At 38.0% G+C, this 19,673-nt stretch overlaps 1 protein-coding gene across 5 annotated transcripts in view; it reads left to right on the top strand.

Moving 5' to 3' along the window:
- Positions 1-19,673, top strand: part of ZRANB3 (zinc finger RANBP2-type containing 3) — a 277,334-nt gene that overhangs the window by 88,325 nt on the left and 169,336 nt on the right. For all 5 annotated transcript variants that reach the window (XM_017536065.1, XM_017536061.1, XM_017536060.2 and 2 more), the window contains exon 3: positions 17,904-17,922. In XM_017536065.1, coding sequence (XP_017391554.1) covers positions 17,904-17,922 — 19 coding nt within the window. The remainder of the gene's footprint in view (positions 1-17,903; positions 17,923-19,673) is intronic.

Here is a 19,673-nt window from a genome sequence, read left to right as displayed (position 1 = left end):
AAAAAAAAAAAAAAAAAAAATTAAAAAAAAAATTTTTAACAAAAGGAAAACTTTGGTTGAAATAAGAAAAAAAAGAATTCTTATTTTTCATTGCTTTGGTAAATGGCAGGTTTCTGTAGTCAGGAAAATCTTCATTGTCAGCTCTCATCTAGCTCAGCTCTTTGTAGTGTCTCAGGTGGAACCACTGCTTCCCAGTAAAGCTCCTCTGGGCCCCTCAGCTTTTCTAATTCTTTAAGCTCTCATCTCTGCCTCTTCTGTACCTCATCTTCTACCCACCCTCTTCAATGTTCAGTCTTTATCATTTTCAATTCTTGTTTCACCTAATTTCCTGAGGCTATCATCCATTCTCATCGTTTTAAGTACCACCCATTTACAAGTCCTAAATCTGTACATTAGCCTCTCATCATATACTGCAGATCCAAACTTAATACCTATTTTTGGATATTTTTTCCTGGATATTCTGAGGTTACTATGACATACGGTGCATGTTATTTGAAACTAAAGCTAGTTAAGCCCTAGATTAAAAAAAAAAAAAAAAAAACTCTAAATGCATTAAACAATTTGAGTCTGTGATTCTTATTCTTGGGTCAGAAGTTTCTGTTTAAAATAAAAACTACAAAACAATAGTATAGTCATGCCTTGGTATATACAGGAGATTGGTTCTAGTACTCCAGTGGATACTAAAACCCACAGATGCTCAACTCCTTCATATAAAATGGCATAGTATTTCCATATAACCTACATATGTCTTCTCATATACTTTAAATTATCACTAGATTACTTATAATATTTAATAAATGTAAATGCTATGTAAGTAATTCTGTATTTTTTATTTGTATTTTTGTTATTTTTTTAAATTTATTTATTTTACTTAGGTGCATACTATATCTGGCATTTCTCCCCATGTTATCCCTCCCCACCCTCCCCTCCCCCCAACCCCCCGCTGTCTCTCCCCTACCCCCCCAACTGTCCCCTGTGTGTGATGCTCCTCTCCCTGAGTCCTCGTGTTCTTGCTGTTCAACATTCACGTATGAGTGAAAACGTTGTTTTTTTAAAAAAATTTTTATCTGTGGCCGGTTGAATCCACAGATGTGAAACCTATGGAGGTTGCATATCAAATTAGTCTGTTGCATTTCTGTAAAAGCTTAAAGCACTACTCTGTTTGCAAGCATATAATTATAAATACCTTATATCTCTGTACTGAGTTTCCTAGTCTCATGCATTTTTGTGAAAATGACTAAGCCAAGTAAACCATGCTGTGATCAAATAAGGAGAGATAGTACTTTGTAAATGGAAAAATGTCATAAAACCTTTATTGCTATTGTCAATAAATAAATATGGGCAACAGATAAAAGGAAGTTGTAAAGGATGGTTGCTTCAAATTTAGCCATTATAAACTAAAGGAAATGTGATTGACCTTAGTACCTGGTTTTATAAACACTTTGAATTAGGATGTTGTACAATAACAGAAATACAACTCAAAATGGCTTAATCACTAAAGAGAATTAATATATTACATAACACATAACAAGAGTGGGATGGATCTAGGATTGGTTAATTCACCAGCCTATTCATGTCATCTTTCTACTTCCATCCTTAGCAGCTCCACATATCATATCCTTACCCAGCAATGTTCAGAAACACATGGAAGATACACCCAAGGAGTTCTAAGGTATCTTAATAGGGAAGGAAGAAGAGAAAAGCTTTAGGTGAAGCAACCCATTATCTGCTGCATATGTTATAACTTTGAAAAACTAGTTAAAATAGCATTCAGTGTTTTGTTTTGTTTTAGTTCTTTTTACCCATTATCAAACATCAGTAATATACAGGAAACATATAAAAGCCTGTAATAATTTCAAGGTACATAAGAGATCCAGAATAATACAAAAAGTCCTTTAAGTATTCCAAAAATCTAATTTTTAAAAAGAACTGGGTTTTCTGTTCATAAGCTTTAAAAAAATTAAACTAGTCAATAATGCTTGATAATAACTTGAAAATATTATGCTTCATTAGTCTGACTCCATTAGCACAAAATTGCCCTATAACTTCTACTAATAAAGAACAAGGCTGGGCGCGGTGGCTCAAGCCTGTAACCCCAACACTTTGGGAGGCCGAGGCGGGTGGATCACGAGGTCAAGAGATCGAGACCATCCTGGTCAACATGGTGAAACCCCGTCTCTACTAAAAATACAAAACATTAGCTGGGCATGGTGGTGCGTGCCTGTAATCCCAGCTACTCAGGAGGCTGAGGCAGGAGAATTGCCTGAACCCAGGAGGCGGAGGTTGCGGTGAGCCGAGATCGCGCCATTGCACTCCAGCCTGGGTAACATGAGTGAAACTCCGTCTCAAAAAAAAAAAAAAAAGAACAGGAATTAGTCTCTGCATCTTACTAGATGATTTGAACAAAGGCATATCTCAGCTGTTTTGAGAGAATTTATGATTTTCAAGATGTATAATAATTCCCACTGAGCCATTATTTCACACATTAGCTTTTATACAATTATTTATTCTTATTCATAAGACTATAGGTCAAAAAACTTGATTATGCCTGCAGCAACTAGTAGAAAATTTTTAGGGCTTAATTAGATAATAACATTCATTAAAATATTTTGGAGTTAAAAACAAAAATATATTTTATATAAAAAAGCAAGGAAAAGTAATCCAGGTCTGCTTGACCTAGTCTATAATGATTTTGTAAGTAGTAGAAATGACTTACAATATTAAAATCACTTCATTCATAAAGATGTGGATATAATTGATACCTAAATTTTGATAGATGGAGAAATAAGTCAAATAGTTTTGTTACAAACTGAGTGCCTCTTTTAGAATATAACTTGACACCAATCTTTTGTCTACTCATCAGGATTAGCCTGGTTGTTTGATTTGGTGAATTATATGCTAAGAAAAACTGAGCATTTCTGTTACAATCTCTATCTTGTGACGATGTGGAAATCAGTTAGAGCAAGTATATACCAAAAATTATTTTTCCATTTCAGTAACCATCAAATACACATTATTTATTTAGTCATTCACAAAACATACCTTTGAGCGTCAAGCACAGTGCTAAGCCCTTAACAAGAGATAACTGTATAAACAAGCAAGTGTACCAAATGTTATTGATGTTATGGTAAGTTTATTCAGAGGTAGAAGAAGGGTGCAGTCACTTCTTTTTTAAAAAATTATAGATTCAGAGGTTTACATGTACAGGTTTGGTACATAGGTATATTGCATAATGCAAGGGTTTGGGCTTTTGTAATTTCACCCAAATAGTGAACTTACACAATAGATAGTTTTTCAGCCCTTGCCCTCCTTTACCTCTACCCCCTTTTAGAGTCCCTAGTGTCCATTGTTCATCTTTATGTTTATGTGTACCATTGTTTAGGTCCCACTTACAAGTGAGACAATGAGGTATTTGATTTTCTGCTTCTGAGTTTTTTAATTTCAGTAACTATTAGGATAATGGTCTGTAGTTGCATGCATGTTGTTGCAAAGGACATCATTTTGTTCTTTTTTGTGCTAGTATTCCATGGTGTATATACACTAAATTTTCTTTATTCAGTCCACTTTTTGAGGGACACTTAGGTTGATTCCATGACTTTCGTATTGTGAATACTGCTGTGATAAATATATGAATGCAGGTGTCTTTTTGGTAAAACAATTTCTTTTGCTATGGATAAATACCCAGTAGTAGGATTTCTGATTTGAGAGGTAATTCTATTTTTAGTTCTGTGAGAAATCTTCTACTGTTTTCCTTCGGGGTTGAACTGATTTACACCTGCCTCCCCCATCTGCAGTGTTTAAGTGTTCTCTTTTCTTCATATCCTTGCCAATATCTGTTGTTATTATTATTATTATTTTTTTTTTTTTTTTTTGAGATGGGGTTTCACTCTATCACCCAGGTTGGAGTGCAGTGGCATGATCAGGGCTCACCGCAGACTCAACCTCCTGGGCTCAAGCAATCTTCCTACCTCAGCCCTCGAGTAGCTGTGACTACAGGTGTGCACCATCACGCCCAGCTAATTTTTTGTAATTTTAGTAGAGACAGGGTTTCACCATGTTACCTAGGCTGGTCTCGAACTCCCAGACTCAAGCAGTTCACCCATATTGTTCTCCCAATGTGCTGGGATTACAGATGTGGGCACCATATCTGTAATATCTGACCTATTTTTTGACTTCTTAGTGTAAACCATTCTGACAGGTATGAGATGGTACTTTATTATGGCTTCAGTTTGCATTTGTCCAATAATTAGTGATGTTGAGCATTTTTCATGTTTGTGGGCAACTTGTATGTCTTGAGAAGTGTCCATTCATGTCCTTTGCCTGCTTTTAAATGGGGTTGTTTCTCCTTGTTGATTCGTTCCAGTTCCTTATGCAGTCTAGATATTAGTTCTTTTTCAGATGCATAGTTTGCAAATATTTTCTCCCATTCTGTAGGCCATCTGTTTACTCTGTTGATTGTTTCTTTTTCTGTAAAGAAGCTCTTTAGTTTAATTAAGTCCCACTTGTCTAATTTTTGTTTTGTTGCATTTACTTTTGTGGTCTTAGTCATAAATTCTTTGCACAGGCCAGTGTCCAGAAGATATTTTATTAGGTTTTCTTCTAGGAATTTTACAATTTGAGGTCTTACATTTAAGTCTTTAAACCATCTTGAGCTAATTTTTGTATATGGTGATATGTAGGGTTCCAGTTTCATTCTTCTCCATATGGCTAGACAGTTATACCGGTAGCATTTATTGAATAGGGAGACCTTTCCCCATTGCTTGCTTTTGTCAGCTTTGTCAAAGATTAGATGGTTGTGTGGCCTTATTTCTGGGCTCTCTATTCTGTTCTGTTGGTCTATGTGTCTGTTTTTATACCAGTACCATGCTGTTTTGGTTACTGTAGCCCTGTTGTATAGTTTGAAGTCAGGTAATGTGATGCCTTCAGCTTTGTTCTTTTTGCTTAGAATTACCTTGGCTGTTGGGGCTCTTTTTTGTTTCATATGAATTTACAGTTTTCTCTAGTCCTGTGAAGGTTGCTATTAGTAGTTTGATAGGAATAGCATTGAATCTGTATTTTGCTTGGGGCAGTATGGCCTTTTTTTGTTTTTTGTTTTTTATATTTTTTGAGATGGAGTCTTACTCTGTTGCCCAGGCTGGAGTGCAGTGGCACAATCTCAGCTCACTGCTACCTCTCCCTTCCGGGTTCAAGCAATTCTCCTGCCTCAGTTTACGGAATGGCTGGGACTACAGGTGAATGCTGCCACACCTGGCTAATTCTTTATGTTTTAGTAGAGGCGGGGTTTCACCATGTTGCCCAGGCTGGTTGTGAACTCCTGAGCTCAGGCAGTCAGCCCGCCTTAGCCTCCCAAAGTGCTGTGATTACAGGAATGAGCTACCATGCCCAGCCTGTATGGTCATTTTAATGACATTGATTCTTAGTGTCCGTGAGCATGAGATGTTTTTCAATTTGTTTGTGTCATCTATGATTTCTTTCATCAGTGTTTCATACAAAGGAGATAGAGATCTTTAATTTCACCTCCTCGATTAAATGTATTGCTAGGGATTTCATTTTGTGTATGTGGCTATTGTAAATGGGACTGAAATCTTTATTTGGCTCTCAGTTTGAACATTACTGGTATATAGAAATGCTACTGATCTTTGTACGTTGATTTTGTATCCTGGAACTTTACTGAAGTTGTTTATCAGGTCTGGGAGTCTTTTGGGGGGATCTTTAGGGTTTTCCAGGTATAAAATCATATCATCAGTGAACAAAGATAATTTGAATTTCTCTTTTTTATTTGGATGCTTTCTATTTCTTTTTCTTCCTCTGGCTAGGACTTCCAGTACTATGTTGAATAGGAGTGGTGAGAGTAGACATCTTTTCTCATTCTAGTTCTTTCATTCATTATGAAGTTGGCTGTGAGTTTGTCATAGATGGCTCTTATTATTTTGAGGTATATCCCTGATGCCTGAATGTTGAGAGTTCTTTTACCATGAAGGGATATTGGATTTTATCAAATTCATTCTCTGCATTTATTAAAATGATCATGTGGTTTTTGTTTTTAATTCTGTTTATGAAGTGATATAGTTCTTTTCTGAATTTCATGTTGAAATGTAATCCCCAGTATTGAAGTTAAGGCCTGGTGAGAGATGTTTGGATCATGAGGGTCGATCACTCATGAATAGCTTGGTGCTTTCCTCACAGTAGTGAGTTCTTGTGAGACCTGATTGTTTAAAAGTGTTTGACACCTCTCCACTCATTCTCTTCCGCCCACATTTGCCATATGATGTGCCTGCTCCTCCACCTCCCAGCATGGTTGTAAGTTTCCTGTGGCCCTCACCAGAAGCAGATGCCAACACCACACTTCTTGTACTGCCTGCAAAACCATGAGCCAACTAAACCTCTTTTCCTTATAAATTACTAAGCCTCGACCATTTCTTTATAGCAATGGAAGAATGGCCTAATACCTGTGTATTGTGTAATAAAGGTTACATTGAGAAAGAATGGACTGGCTGGGCATGGTGGCACTCATGCCTGTAATCCCAGCACTTTGGGAGGCTGAGGCAGGTGGATCACTTGAGGTTAGGAGTTGAGACCAGTCTGGCCAACAAAGTGAAACCCATCTCTACTAAAAATACAAAAATTAGCTGGCATGCACCTTTAATCCCACCTACTCAGGAGGCTGAGGCAGGAGAATCGCTTGAGCCCAGGAGGCAGAGGTTGCACTCCAGCCTGGGTGACAAGAGTAAACGTCTTTCTGAGAGAGAGAGAGTGAGAGAGAGAGAGGGAGAGGGAGAGAGAGAAGAGAGAATGGGCTAATATGTATATGTAATAAACGTTACATTGAGAAAGACATTGAAATATTAAAGTATTACCTCAAATCAAGGTTAGTACATCACTCTAAAGCAGTCTTCATATGTGAGTAATCACTGAAGTCATTTCAACAGAAAAATATTTTCCAAAAGCACCATTGTTTACTTAAAATTTATTTATAGAAACAAAAACCAGGTTTAAAAAATTTCACATACTACTAGTTCAAAAGAAAAAAAAATTCACATGCTTACAGCTTTTAGAAAATATTTTCAAAATATGAACAACTTTTCAATATTAAATATAAATAAGACAAAATAAAAAGTTCAATTAACAATATTAATTTAATGTGATAGTATTATTTGGCAGACGCTAAATTGACGGTATTGAGATTTTATGGCCAAAATAAATAACCTCATGTCTCTAAAATGTTTAAACTTTATTCATATCCTATACTTCCTTTTTTAATGATGAGGAATTGAGTTCAGCTATACTTAATAAATAGCTAAAATGTACTAGAGTATTTTCTCCTGCAGTTAACAGGATTTCAGAGCTGCACCTTTCCAATCTTGTCCTTTTCTGCCTGGTTGATCACAAGGTAGCTATTACAGTTCCAGATTTGGCATCATTGCTTGATGCAGGGAGAAAGGAAGAGGACAAAACGACCTGTGCCAACTGAGTCAACCCTATTTTAACAATCTTTCCCAGAATCACTACCTAGTGATGTCGACTAAGGCCTCTTTGGCCACACTTTTGTCGTATAACCAACCACCCCTAGTTGAAAAAGAGATTGGAAAAGGAGAGGTTTAGTTTGCTACAGGCCCCCACACCCATATGTCATGTTAGTGATGGGTAAGGGGAGAAGGGATTTTGGAAAAGCAACAGCAAGCTCTACCACAACATCTAAGGCCATTTTTAATGAGGGATGATTTGGAAGCACTGTAGCCACCTTTATGACATAAAGATCACGTCAGCTTTGGGGTATTATTGAAATCTCTTATCAAATCAATTCTCTCATGAGTATGATGTTCTCCATGCATGCACCCCTGTGTGCCAGGTGATGTCTCAATTATTCCACATCTTCCTAAGTCCGACTATTGTAAAAACCTCTATTTACTCAGCATTCCGCAATAAGAAGTATTTAATATAGGTGAATGGTGAGGGATTTCTCATGCAATACTAAATGCAAAAGGGATCACTAAATATACATATGCCTGATTTTAAAGTAGTTGTTCAGATGGTCCAGAACATACTTAATGGTAGTATTTTTTGGAATTCAGTCTAAATGACTTAACAATTAGCAAAGAGAATTCTGAGTCCCTTACAGATTCACAAATTACTGTCCATAGGCCAAACCAGGCCCACCAATTATGTGTGTAAATTAAGTTTTGTTGGAATGAGTTTTTGCTCATTCATTTATGTACTGGCATTGGCCGTTTTTTTGGTATATGAACAGAGTTGAGTAGTTGTGACAGACATTGCATGCATGACCTGTAAAACCTAAAATATTTAGGCTTTAAGAAAAAATTTGCCAACCCCTGCCTTAGAATATATTGTTAAACCACCTTTTAAGCATTAGTGACAGGCCACGCGCAGTGGCTCAAGCCTGTAATCCCAGCACTTTGGGAGGCCGAGGCAGGCGGATCATGAGTTCAAGAGATCGAGACCATCCTGGCCAACATGATGAAACCCCGTATCTACTAAAAATACAATAAAATTAGCTGGGTGTGGTGGCGTGCGTCTATAGTCCCAGCTACCCAGGAGGCTGAGGCAGGAGAATTGCTTGAACCCAGGAGTCGGAGGTTACAGTGAACTGAGATCGCACCACTGCACTCCAGCCTGGCACCTGGCGACAGAGTGAGACTCTATCTCAAAAAACAAAACAAAACAAAAAAAGAATTAGCGACATAAAGTCAACCCCCGGCTTTAGAATATATTGTTAAACCACCTTTTAAGAATTGGTGACTTGAAGGAACTCAACCCCTGCCTTAGAATATATTTTTAAACCACCTTTTAAGAATTAGTGACATAAAGAAGGTTTCTGGTGCAGTGCCAAAAGTTACCACTTTAGTTTGATATATAAAACCGTTCTATTAAGACTGGATGAGACCGAGGTGGGCAGATCATGAGATCAGGAGTTTGAGACCAGGATGGCCAGCATGGTGAGACCCCATCTCTGCTAAAAATACAAAAAATGAGCTGGGTGTGGTGGCATGCGCTTGTAATCCCAGCTAATTGGGAGACGGAGGCAGGAGAATCACTTGAACCCAGGAGGTGGAGGTTGCAGTGAGCTGTGATCACACCATTGCACTCCAGCCTGGGTGACAAAGCAAGACTGTGTCCTGGGGAGGGTGGGGGGAAGACTGGATGACGAAACAAAATTTGGGTTTATCAGAAGAGTGAACACATAGAGTCCATGCCAATAGGATGTAATTTAATAGGAATAAATTTGAAGTCCTAAGTTCAGAATTAAGAAAAATACGAAAACATTGTTTAAAAACAAATTAGGCCCTATACACTAAAAGAGCTACAATGACACAGAGATCACCAGTTAAAGAAATGGTAGTCTTAAATTGATAGAATCTTGTGTTTTATCCCTTCCCCCTGACCATATGCCAAGATCTTTCCCATTCAAAAGCATGTTATTGGCATTTTTTACAAACAGAACTCAAACTACAACTACAACTCAAACTACTCAAACTACAACTCAGTTATAAGTGAACAACATGGAATACTAAGCAATACTAAACATTTTTTATTTTTGTTATCATCTTACAAGTTAAAGTGCCTAAAGAGAATCTTCTGTCTAACCTTGTATGCCCCTCTCTTGAGAATATAAATAGCATGCCTATAAAAAAACAATGTGAAAAAACCACTCCAGTTTATGTGTGTTCACCCTTATTCCTTCCAGGGTACAGCTTAGTCAATACTCTAAACCTTGAGTCTGTGATCTTATTTCCTATTACATTGTTCATATTTTTTAAACCTGTGAATTTTTGTCAATGGCATACTTAATATATTGCCACCCATTGAATGTATACTTTAATATTATCTGAGGTTATAGTTTTAAAACACTGTATTTCTGATCTGTAACTCACATATGCTTATAAATTCATATTCTTGTGGAGGGTACATAAGAAAGTGGGTCCAGAGGTTGCTTCTGGGAAGGAGCCTGGGGAGCTGGAAGACCAGGTGACAGAGTGAAGAGAGAACTGGTTTCACCGTGTGCCCTATTGTGTCTTTTTACTGTTGGTCCATGTACATATATGGCCATTGAAGTAAACCGATGAAATACCTTTTAAAACCCATATATTCTCCAGAATCATCTTCTAACCTAGCCATAGTCCATTTGCAAATCATACTATCATCACAGTCACACTCTGGACATGAAACAGCCAACCAAAGCAACTGTGACAAGCCAAAGATTAAACAAGTGTACCAAACACAGTGTGATTAGGTGGTTGTCATCACTTAGGAAAAATACTTTAATTGGTTGGGTAGGTATATGAAAACCAGTTTACACAGCAATCCAAGGATAACTGATCAGTAAAAAACATGTCAAAAGAAATGGTTTTTCTTTGTTCACAGGAGGAGAAAAAAAAAGAGTAAGGGGAAAAGATGCAATGAAATGTGTGGCATAAGGCTTGATACCCTTACAGTGGAACACAAGAGTCAGAAGCTAGTAGATGAAATTAGGAACAGGCATGTAAAATGTGGAGAGAGCAAATGGACATGATCCTTATTGCTGCAGTTCTCCAAAAATATGAAATGCATAGATGTGCAACATGGGGAAACAGCCACTTCTGCTACATATGCAGACAATAACCCTATTGTATGTATGTCTCCTCCATGTATATGTTTTGGGGGAGGAGAGGTAAGAGAAAGGGTTACATGGTAACTTTCAACATTCTTGATCTAGGACTGTAAAGCAGCAGAATAGTGTATGTTATTGACAGCACAGCAAACAGGGCATTTCTAGAGTGTAGCAGAAAGCAGGCAAGGAAGCACACTGTATCCCTAGCATATGTTCACAGTTACCAATGGAAACAATGGTTACTTTTAGTAGCCCTCCTGCTAAAATAACTTAAATTAGAACTAGGTTCTTGCCTGAAGAAGCTAAGAAAGATTTTTGGTTAAAGGGAAATTTTAAGAAGCAGAGGAACTACATGAGCATGTTCAAATGCCATCTTTACAATAGAAATCTTTCTTATTTCTTCAACAGGACACACCCATCCTAAAGTGACAATAAAGGTTTTTTTTTTTTTTTTTTTTTATTTTTTTTAGACAGGGTCTGGCTTTGTTGCCCAGGCCAAAGTGCAGTGGTACAATAATGGCTCACTGCAGATTAAACCTCCTGGGCTCAAGCATTTCTCCTACCCCAGTCTCCTGAGCAATTGGGGATAGAGATGCATACCACCACACGTGGCTAACTTTTTCTTTTTTCATTTTAGTGGAGAGGAGGTCTCACTATGTTGCCCAGGCCTGTCTCAAATTCCTACATTCAAGTGATCTTCCTACCTTAGCCTCCCAAAGTGCTGAGATTATAGTCTTGAGCCACTTTGTCCAGTCTCTCAGGTGGTTGTGGTTGTTGTTGTTGTTGTTGTTTTTAGATACGGTCTCACTCTGTTGCCCAGGCTGGAGCACAGTAGCATGATAATAATAGCTCACCATAGACTCAACCTCCTGGGCTCAAGGGATCCTCCTGCCTCAGCCTCCCGAGTAGCTTAGACTATAGGCATGGGTAACATACCTGGCTAATATTTTTAAATTTTTTAGTTTTAGTTTCTGTGGGTACGAAGTAGGTATATATATATATTTATGGGGTACATGAGATATTTTGATACAGGCATACAGTGCATAAGAAGCAGGTGTATCACCTCAAGCATTTATCCTGTATGTTACAAACAATCCAATTATACTCTTTTATTTTTAAATGTGTAATTAAATTATTATTGACTGTAGTCACCCCATTGTGCTATTGAATCTTATTCATTCTTTCATTTTTATTTACCTATTAACCATCCCCACTTTCCCCCAACCCCACCATACCCTTCCCTGCCTCTGTTAACGATCATTCTATTTTCTATCTCCTTGAGTTCAATTGTCTTAATTTTGGGTTCCCACACATAAGTGAGAACATGCAAAGTTTGTCTTTCTGTGCCTGGCTTATTTTGCTTAACATAATTACCTCCAGTTCTACCCATGCTGTTGCAAATGACAGGATCTCATTCTTTTTTATGGCTGAGTAGTTCTTCATCTGTTGTTGGACATATAGGTTGTTTCCAAATTTTGGCTATTATTAATAGTGCTGCAGTAAACATGGGAGTGCACACATATCTTTGATATACTGATTTCCTTTCCTTTGGATATATACCTAGCAGTGGGATTGCAGGATCATATAGTAGCTCTCTTTTTAGTTTTTATGAGGAACCTCCAAATTGTTCCCCTTAGTGGCTATACTAATTTACGTTCCCACCCACAGTGCACAGATGTTTCCCTTTTTCCATATCCTTGTCAGCATTTGTTGTTGTCTTTCATTTTAACTGGGGTAAGATGATACCTCATTATAGTTTTTATTTGCATTTCTCTGATGATAATGATGTCGAGCACGTTTTCATATAACTGTTTTCCCTTTGTATGTCTTCTTTTGACAAATATCTATTCAGATCTTTTGTCCATTTAAAAAATTGGATTGGCCAGGCATGGTGGCTCACACCTGTAATCCCAGCACTTTGGGAGGCTGAGGCAGGCAGATCACCTGAGGTCGGGAGTTCGAGACCAGCCTGACCAATAAGGAGAAACCCTGTCTCTACTAAAAATACAAAATTAGCTGGCCGTGGTGGCGCATGTCTGTAATCCCAGCTACTTGGGAGACTAAGGCAGGCGAACCGCTTGAACCTGGGAGTTGGAGGTTGCAGTGAGTTGAGATCAGGCCATTGCACTCCAGCCTGGGCAACAAGAGAGTGAAACTCCATCTCAAAAAAAAATTGGATTGTTAGATTTTTTCCTGAAGAGTTTTTTGAGCTTCTTTATCCTGGTTATTAATCCCTTGTCAGATGAATAGTGTACAAATATTTTATCCCATTCTATGGGTTGTCTCTTTACTTTGTGAATTGTTTCCTTTTGTGTGCAGAAACTTCTTAACTTGATGTGATCCCATCTGTTCATTTTCTTTGGTTGTCTGCATTTTCCAGATATTACTCAAGAAACCTTTGCCTGGCCAGGCGCGGTGGCTTGCCCCTGCAATCCCAGCACTTTGGGAGGCTGAGGGAGGCGGATGATTTGAGGTTAGGAAGTTTGAGACCTGGCAAAAATGGTGAAACTCCATCTCTACTAAAAATACAAAAATTAGACAGGCGTGGTGGTATGCACCTGTAGTCCTAGCTACTCTGGAAGCTAAAGCATGAGAATCGCTTGAACCCAGGAGGCAGAGGTCGTAGTGAGCCAAGATCGCACCACTGCACTCCAGCCTGGGTGACAGAGTGAAACTCTGTCTCCAGAAAAGAAAAAAACGAAAAGAAAAAAAATCTTTGCCCATTCTTGTGTCCTGGAGCATCTCCTCAGTGTTTTCTAGTAGTAGTTTCATGGTTTGAGGTCTTAGATTTGTCTTTAATCCTTTTTGATTTGGTTTTTGTATATGGTGAGAGATAGTGGTCTGGTTTCATTCTGCTATATGCAAATACCCGGTTTTCCAAGCATGATGTATTGAAGAGACTGTCCTTACTCCCAGTATATGTTTTTGACACCTTTGTCGAAAATGAGTTCGCTGTAGATGTATGGATTTGTTTCTGGGTTCTCTATTCTGTTCTATTGGTCTATGTGTCTGTATTTATGCTAATAACTTGCTGGTGACTAAAGCCCTGTAGTATAATTTGAAGTAAGGTACTGTGATTCCTCCAGTTTAGTTCTTTTTGCTCAGGATGGCTTTGACTATTCTGGGTCTTTTGTGGTTGCATAGAAATTTTAGGATTGTTTTTTCTGTTTCTGTGAAGAGTGTAATTTTTTTTTTTGTAGTGACAGGGTCATACTATGTTGTCCAGGCTGATCTCAAACTCTTTCCCATTCAAGCAATCCTCCTGGCTCAGACTCCGAAAGCACTGGGATTATGGACATAAGCCACTGAACCCAGCTTAGTACCTTTCTACATAACTGGACATTCTTTCTCCTTGTCTTTTACTGGATTCTTCCTCTTACTTGACATCTCGTTGTAGTGCCTCAAGGCTTTTTTCCCTTGTGGTTAAAAAAACACAATGTAAAATTTACTATCTTAACCATTTTAAATTTACAGGACAGTAGTGTTAACTGTGTGTACTTTATTAAGTAACAAATCTCTGCAACTTTTTCATCTAGTAAATCTGAAACTCTATACCCACTGAAAAGCTCCCCTTTTTCTCTTCCCTTGTCTCTATACTCTTCCTTCCTAGGTGATCTCATCTACTGTCTTGACTAAAATATCATCTATTTTGCTTTAGAATAATTTCAGCTTCCCATCTCCTTACCTCCCTTCAGTTTTGCACATTCAGATTTTTGGATCATGTCCCTTCTGTTTCTAGAGTTTTTATTTCGAGTATATATGGTTATTAAATTCTCACATATCAAGCTTCATTGCTTACCAGATTCCCTTTTCATCTTCTCCTATCTGGAATCTATGTTAAGGTGTTTTTATTGTTTGGTTATTTTCTCAAGCATTTTTAATGAGGTGATTTGCTTTAGTGGTGTAATTTTGGTAATCTTGGATAGCCTCAAATATCTTTTTGCCATCCCATAACAAATAGGGGGTATCTTGACTGAGTATAAGATTCATGACTTCTGCTGCTTTTTCTTTAATTTGTTTAGATCCTGTTGCTTTGTATTCTAGCTTCTAGAGTTGACGATTAGTCCAGGTCCAGTCCTGGTTTTTCCCTTTATAGATAATTGTTCTTTCTGGACACTTTTAAGTTTTTTTCTTTATTTGTAAGATTAATGAATTTTACAAGGGCATAATAGATATTTGTCTTTTCTCTTCAATCCGCTCTGAAACTTGGTTTCCCTTTTCACTTATCCACCAAAGGTCAGCCCAGAGAAATTTTCCTTTATCGTTTACTTAATTATTGCCTGTCTTCCATCTGGTGCTTCTTTTCTTTTTATCATGTATTTTTTGTATAATAGGTCTTCTGGGACTATCTTGGAATCTTTCTTTTCCTTCAGTATTTTCATTTATTTAATTTTTTCTTCTGTGCTTTGAGATAATCCAGGGACTGCATCTTCCAGTCTATATATTTAGCTGTCAATAATGATCATCTTTAAAGTTCATGTACTCATTTTGCTTTGAAATCTATACATGAATCTTCCTGGAAAAAAAATTATGTTTTTCCAAGTATAGCTTTTTAGTTTTCTACTTTCTTGGTTTGTTTACAGAGAATATAATAAAATTTTTACTCTTACATATGTTTTACTTTTCAATTAAAGTATTTAAATTTTATTTTTTTATAAAGATGTTTATTGGGGCCAGGTGCAGTGGCTCATGCCTGTAATCCCAGAAGTTTGGGAGGCTGAGGTGGGTGGATTACATGAGTTCATGAGTTCTAGACCAACCTGAACAACATAATCAAACCCTGTCTCTACAAATTAAAAAACTAGCTGTGTATGGTGGCACACACCTGTAGTTCCAGCTACTTCGGACGCTGAGATGGAAGGATTACTAGTGGTTGAGGCTGCAGTGAGCTATGATCATGCCACTGTCCTCTAGCCTGGGTGACAGAGGGAGACTCTGTCTCAATAAAATAAAATTGTATAAAAGATACTTATTGGGTAAGTTGACTTTTTTTTAATAATGAAATTTCATTTTCATTTAACTGTAATGTATTCTTTAATAATATATTTACTCCATTTACTCCAAATGCTTAATTTGTTTTGTTGTTGTTGTTGTTTGGAGTTGGAGTCTCAGCTGGAAGCAGTGGCTCACGCATGTAATCCTAGCACTTTGGGAGGCCGAGGTGGGTGGATCACCTGAGGTCAGAAGTTCAAGACCAGCCTGACCATCATGGTGAAACCCCATCTTAAAAATAAATAAATAAATAAAATAAATAAAAAGAGATGGAGCCTCGCACTGTTTCCCAGGCTGAAATGCAATGACAGAATCTCGGCTCATTGTAACCTCTGCCTCCCGGGTTCAAGTGATTCTCCCTGCTCAGCCTCCCAAGTAACTGGGATTACAGGCACCCACCACCATGCCCAGCTCATTTTTTTTGTATTTTTAGTAGAGACGGGGTTTCACTATGTTGGCCAGGCTGAATTCGAACTCCTGACCTCGTGATCCACTCGCCTCGGTATTCCAAAGAGTGTTAGGAATACCGGTGTGAGCCACCGCACCCGGTGGCTTTGGTTTTTTTTTGTTTGTTTTTGGTTTTTTTTGAGATGGAGTCACTCTGTCACCCAGGCTGGAGTGCAGTGGCACAATCTCGGCTCACTGCAACCTCTGCCTCCCAGGTTCAAGGGCATTTCTCCTGCCTCAGCCTCCTGAGTAGCTGGGACCACAGGCATGTGCCATGACGCCTAGCTAATTTTTGTATTTTTAGTGTAGATGGGGTTTCACCATGTTGGCCAGGCTGGTCTCAAATTCCTGACCTCAGGTCCTCAGCCTCCAAAGTGCTGGGATTACAGGCATGAGGTACCGTGCCCAACCATCATTTGTATTTTATATAAAAATAGACCTTATAAGATTATATAATATCAAGACCACTGGGAAAAAAGAATAAAATAGAAAAAGTAGTTTATTTTCTGCCTTTTTTGTGTTTTTGTATTTTTGTTTTGTTTTGCTTTGTTATACAGATAGGATCTCCCTCTGTTGTCCAGGCTGGAGTACAGTGGTACAATCATAGCTCAGTGTGGCTTCCAATTCCTGACCTCAATCTATCCTCCTATTTCACCCTCCTGAGCCACTGGTATGAGCCACTGTACCTGGCCACTTGCCAATTTTTATAATATTCCAGCATTTTTTTTTAGGTTGTCTGGTTATCTGCTCAGTTAAGAGATTGGTTTTCCCCCTTATTATGTTTGCTGTCTTGAAGGAACATCCAATGATCCTGACCATGCCTGCTATTCTTTCTCTTTGCCCTTTGTTTTTCTGCTACTTGATACTTAAGTTTATGCCCCGATCTTCAATTATCATTGTATAGAATTTATTTCTATAGGTTAATAAGAAAGAACTTAGAAGAGAAAGTTTAGCAAAATAATGGAAACAAAGTTCGGCTTAAAGGTAGGCTGAGCATATATACTACAGCATATATAGTTATGTGTTTGACTTATACTAATATGTAATTCACACTTATTTTCTTGAATTTTAATGCAGCATTCTTCTGATTTATAGGGAAGACCAATCTTAAGGTTTAAGGATGAGGAGGGTAGTCAATAGTACAATCACTTACCACTCTGCTCACATATTTTTTTCTAACTAGAATAACCAGTTTATTTTTCTTTTATTTCTTTTTTTTCTAACTAGATTTTCTTTCTTTTTTTTTTTTTTTTTACTTATTTTTTTTATTTTTTTTTTTTTTTTTTTTTTAACTAGATTTGCTCACATTTTTGAAGGGTCATTGTAGCTATTTTCATGGGCGAGCTGTGGGAACAGCACATCTGAATCTCTCCGTATATGCCTTTGGCAGCTAAAGAGTCATATAATATCAGCAATGGCCCATGTTCTCATACTTATAAACACCTCTCTCTGGCTTTCTACTTTAGTATTATAAACTATTTTGTAGTAAGCTACTTAATCAGAACTTGAAAAATGGTTCACTTTGACCGTGCACGGTGACTCACACCTGTAATCCCAGCACTTTGGGAGGCTGAGGCAGGTGGATCAAAGGTCAGGAGACTGAGAACATCCTGGCCAACATGGTGAAACCCCACCTCTACTAAAAATACAAAAATTAGCCGAGTGTGGTGGCGTGGAGCTCACGCCTATAATCCCAGCTCCTCAGGAGGCTGAGGCATGAGAATGGTTTGAACCCGGGAGGCAGAGATTGCTGTGAGCCAAGATCATGCCACTGCACTCCAGATTGGTGACAGAGCAAGACTCCGTCTAAAAAAAAAAAGTTCCCTTTGATAATTAATTTTTTCTTTATTTTTTTCAGGTGTATGGTGGCTGATGAAGTAAGTGTTTCAATGGTTTTTATGTCTTTTATAAGATTACACAGCTAGTTTCTAGTGTCTACTATTTTCTATGCACTCTTTTTCCATATGACTGTATGTCTATATGTGGGGACGAGGAGAGAAAGAAAGATGGGAAGGTGGGGAGGGACGGAGGGAGGGAGAGAGAGAATGAGAATGAATGAGAGAGAGAGAGAGAAAGAGAGAGAGAGAGTGTGTGTGTGTGTGTGTGTGTGTGTGTGTGTGTGTGTGTTTTCAAAATATGCATGTGATACATGTTAATATTAACATTAGTGACTCCAAATTGTTGTCTAAGGATGCATGAATGAGCTTTGAAATGCAGCCCTCCAAAAAACTTTTCCATTATGATAGTATTTGCTTAAAAGCTAAACTTTTAAGATTCTGTTCTAAAGGTTATTGTTAATTGTTTCCTATGAGTATGAAACATAGTGCTGAAATGGTATTTTATTATCGGTCAACAATTTAATGTATTTAAATGTTATGTTCTTATATGTATCCCTGTTCATGTTTTCTCGATGAAATGGGGGCTGTTGTAACATGAACTGTGATACTCTTTGTGTACATTCTCAGAGTAATATAAATCAATAAAGTTGTAATTTTATTTATTTATTTATTTATTTATTTATTGAGACAGAACCTCTCTCTGTTACCAGGCTGGGGTGCAGTGGTGCGATATCAGCTCACTGCAACCTCTGCCTTTCAGGTTCAAGCGATTTTCCTGGCTCACCCTCCCAAGTAGCTAGGACTTCTGGTGTGCGCCACCAAGCCCAAAATGATTTTTGTACTTTTAGTAGAGACTGGTTTCACCATGTTGGTCAGATGGTCTCCATCTCTTGACGTCATGGTCTGCCCACCTTGGCTTCTCAAAGTGAAGTGCTGTGATTATAGTCATGAGCCACTACTGTACCAGGCCCCAAAGTTGGAATTTTTATTATTAAATTTATTTATTATACTTTAAATTCTGGGGTACATGTGCAGATCATTTGCTACATAGGTACACACGTGCCATAGTGGTGATTTGCTGCACCCATTGCCCCATCGTCTACATTAGGTATTTCTCCTAATGCTCTCTCTCCCCAATCCCCCCACCCCCTGCTATTCCTCCCCTAGCCCCCCACCCCTTAGGCCCCAGTGTGTGATGTTCCCCTCCCTGTGTCTGTGTGTTCTCAGTGTTCAACAACCACTTATGAGTGAGAAAATGTGGTGTTTGGTTTTCTGTTCTTGTGTCAGTTTGCTGAGAATGGTTTCCAGTTTCATCCATGTCCCTGCAAAGTACGTGAACGCATCCTTTTTATGGCTGCATAGTATTCCACAGTGTATATGTGCCACATTTTCTTTATCCAGTCTATCATTCTATTATATAGACACATGCACACATATGTTTACTGCGGCACTGTTCACAATAGAATGATTTATAATCCTTTGGGTATATACCCAGTAATAGGATTGCTGGGTCAAATGGTATTTCTATTTCTAGATCCTTGAGGAATTGCCACACTGTCTTCCACAATGGTTGAATTAATTTACATTCCCACCAACAGTGTAAAAGATTTCCTGTTTCTCCACGTCCTCTCCAGCATCTGTTGTCTCATTTTTTAATGATTATCATTCTAACTGGTATGAGATGGTATCTCAGTATGGTTTTGATTTGCATTTCTCTAATCATCAGTGATGGTGAGCTTTTTTTCATGTTTGTTGGCTGCATAAATTGTCTTCTTTTGAAAACTGTTCAT

This window comes from Cebus imitator, unplaced genomic scaffold, assembly GCF_001604975.1.
Source record: "Cebus imitator isolate Cc_AM_T3 unplaced genomic scaffold, Cebus_imitator-1.0 Scaffold95, whole genome shotgun sequence".
Taxonomy (NCBI): domain Eukaryota; kingdom Metazoa; phylum Chordata; class Mammalia; order Primates; family Cebidae; genus Cebus; species Cebus imitator.
This window is presented reverse-complemented; position numbering and strand designations above follow the sequence as displayed.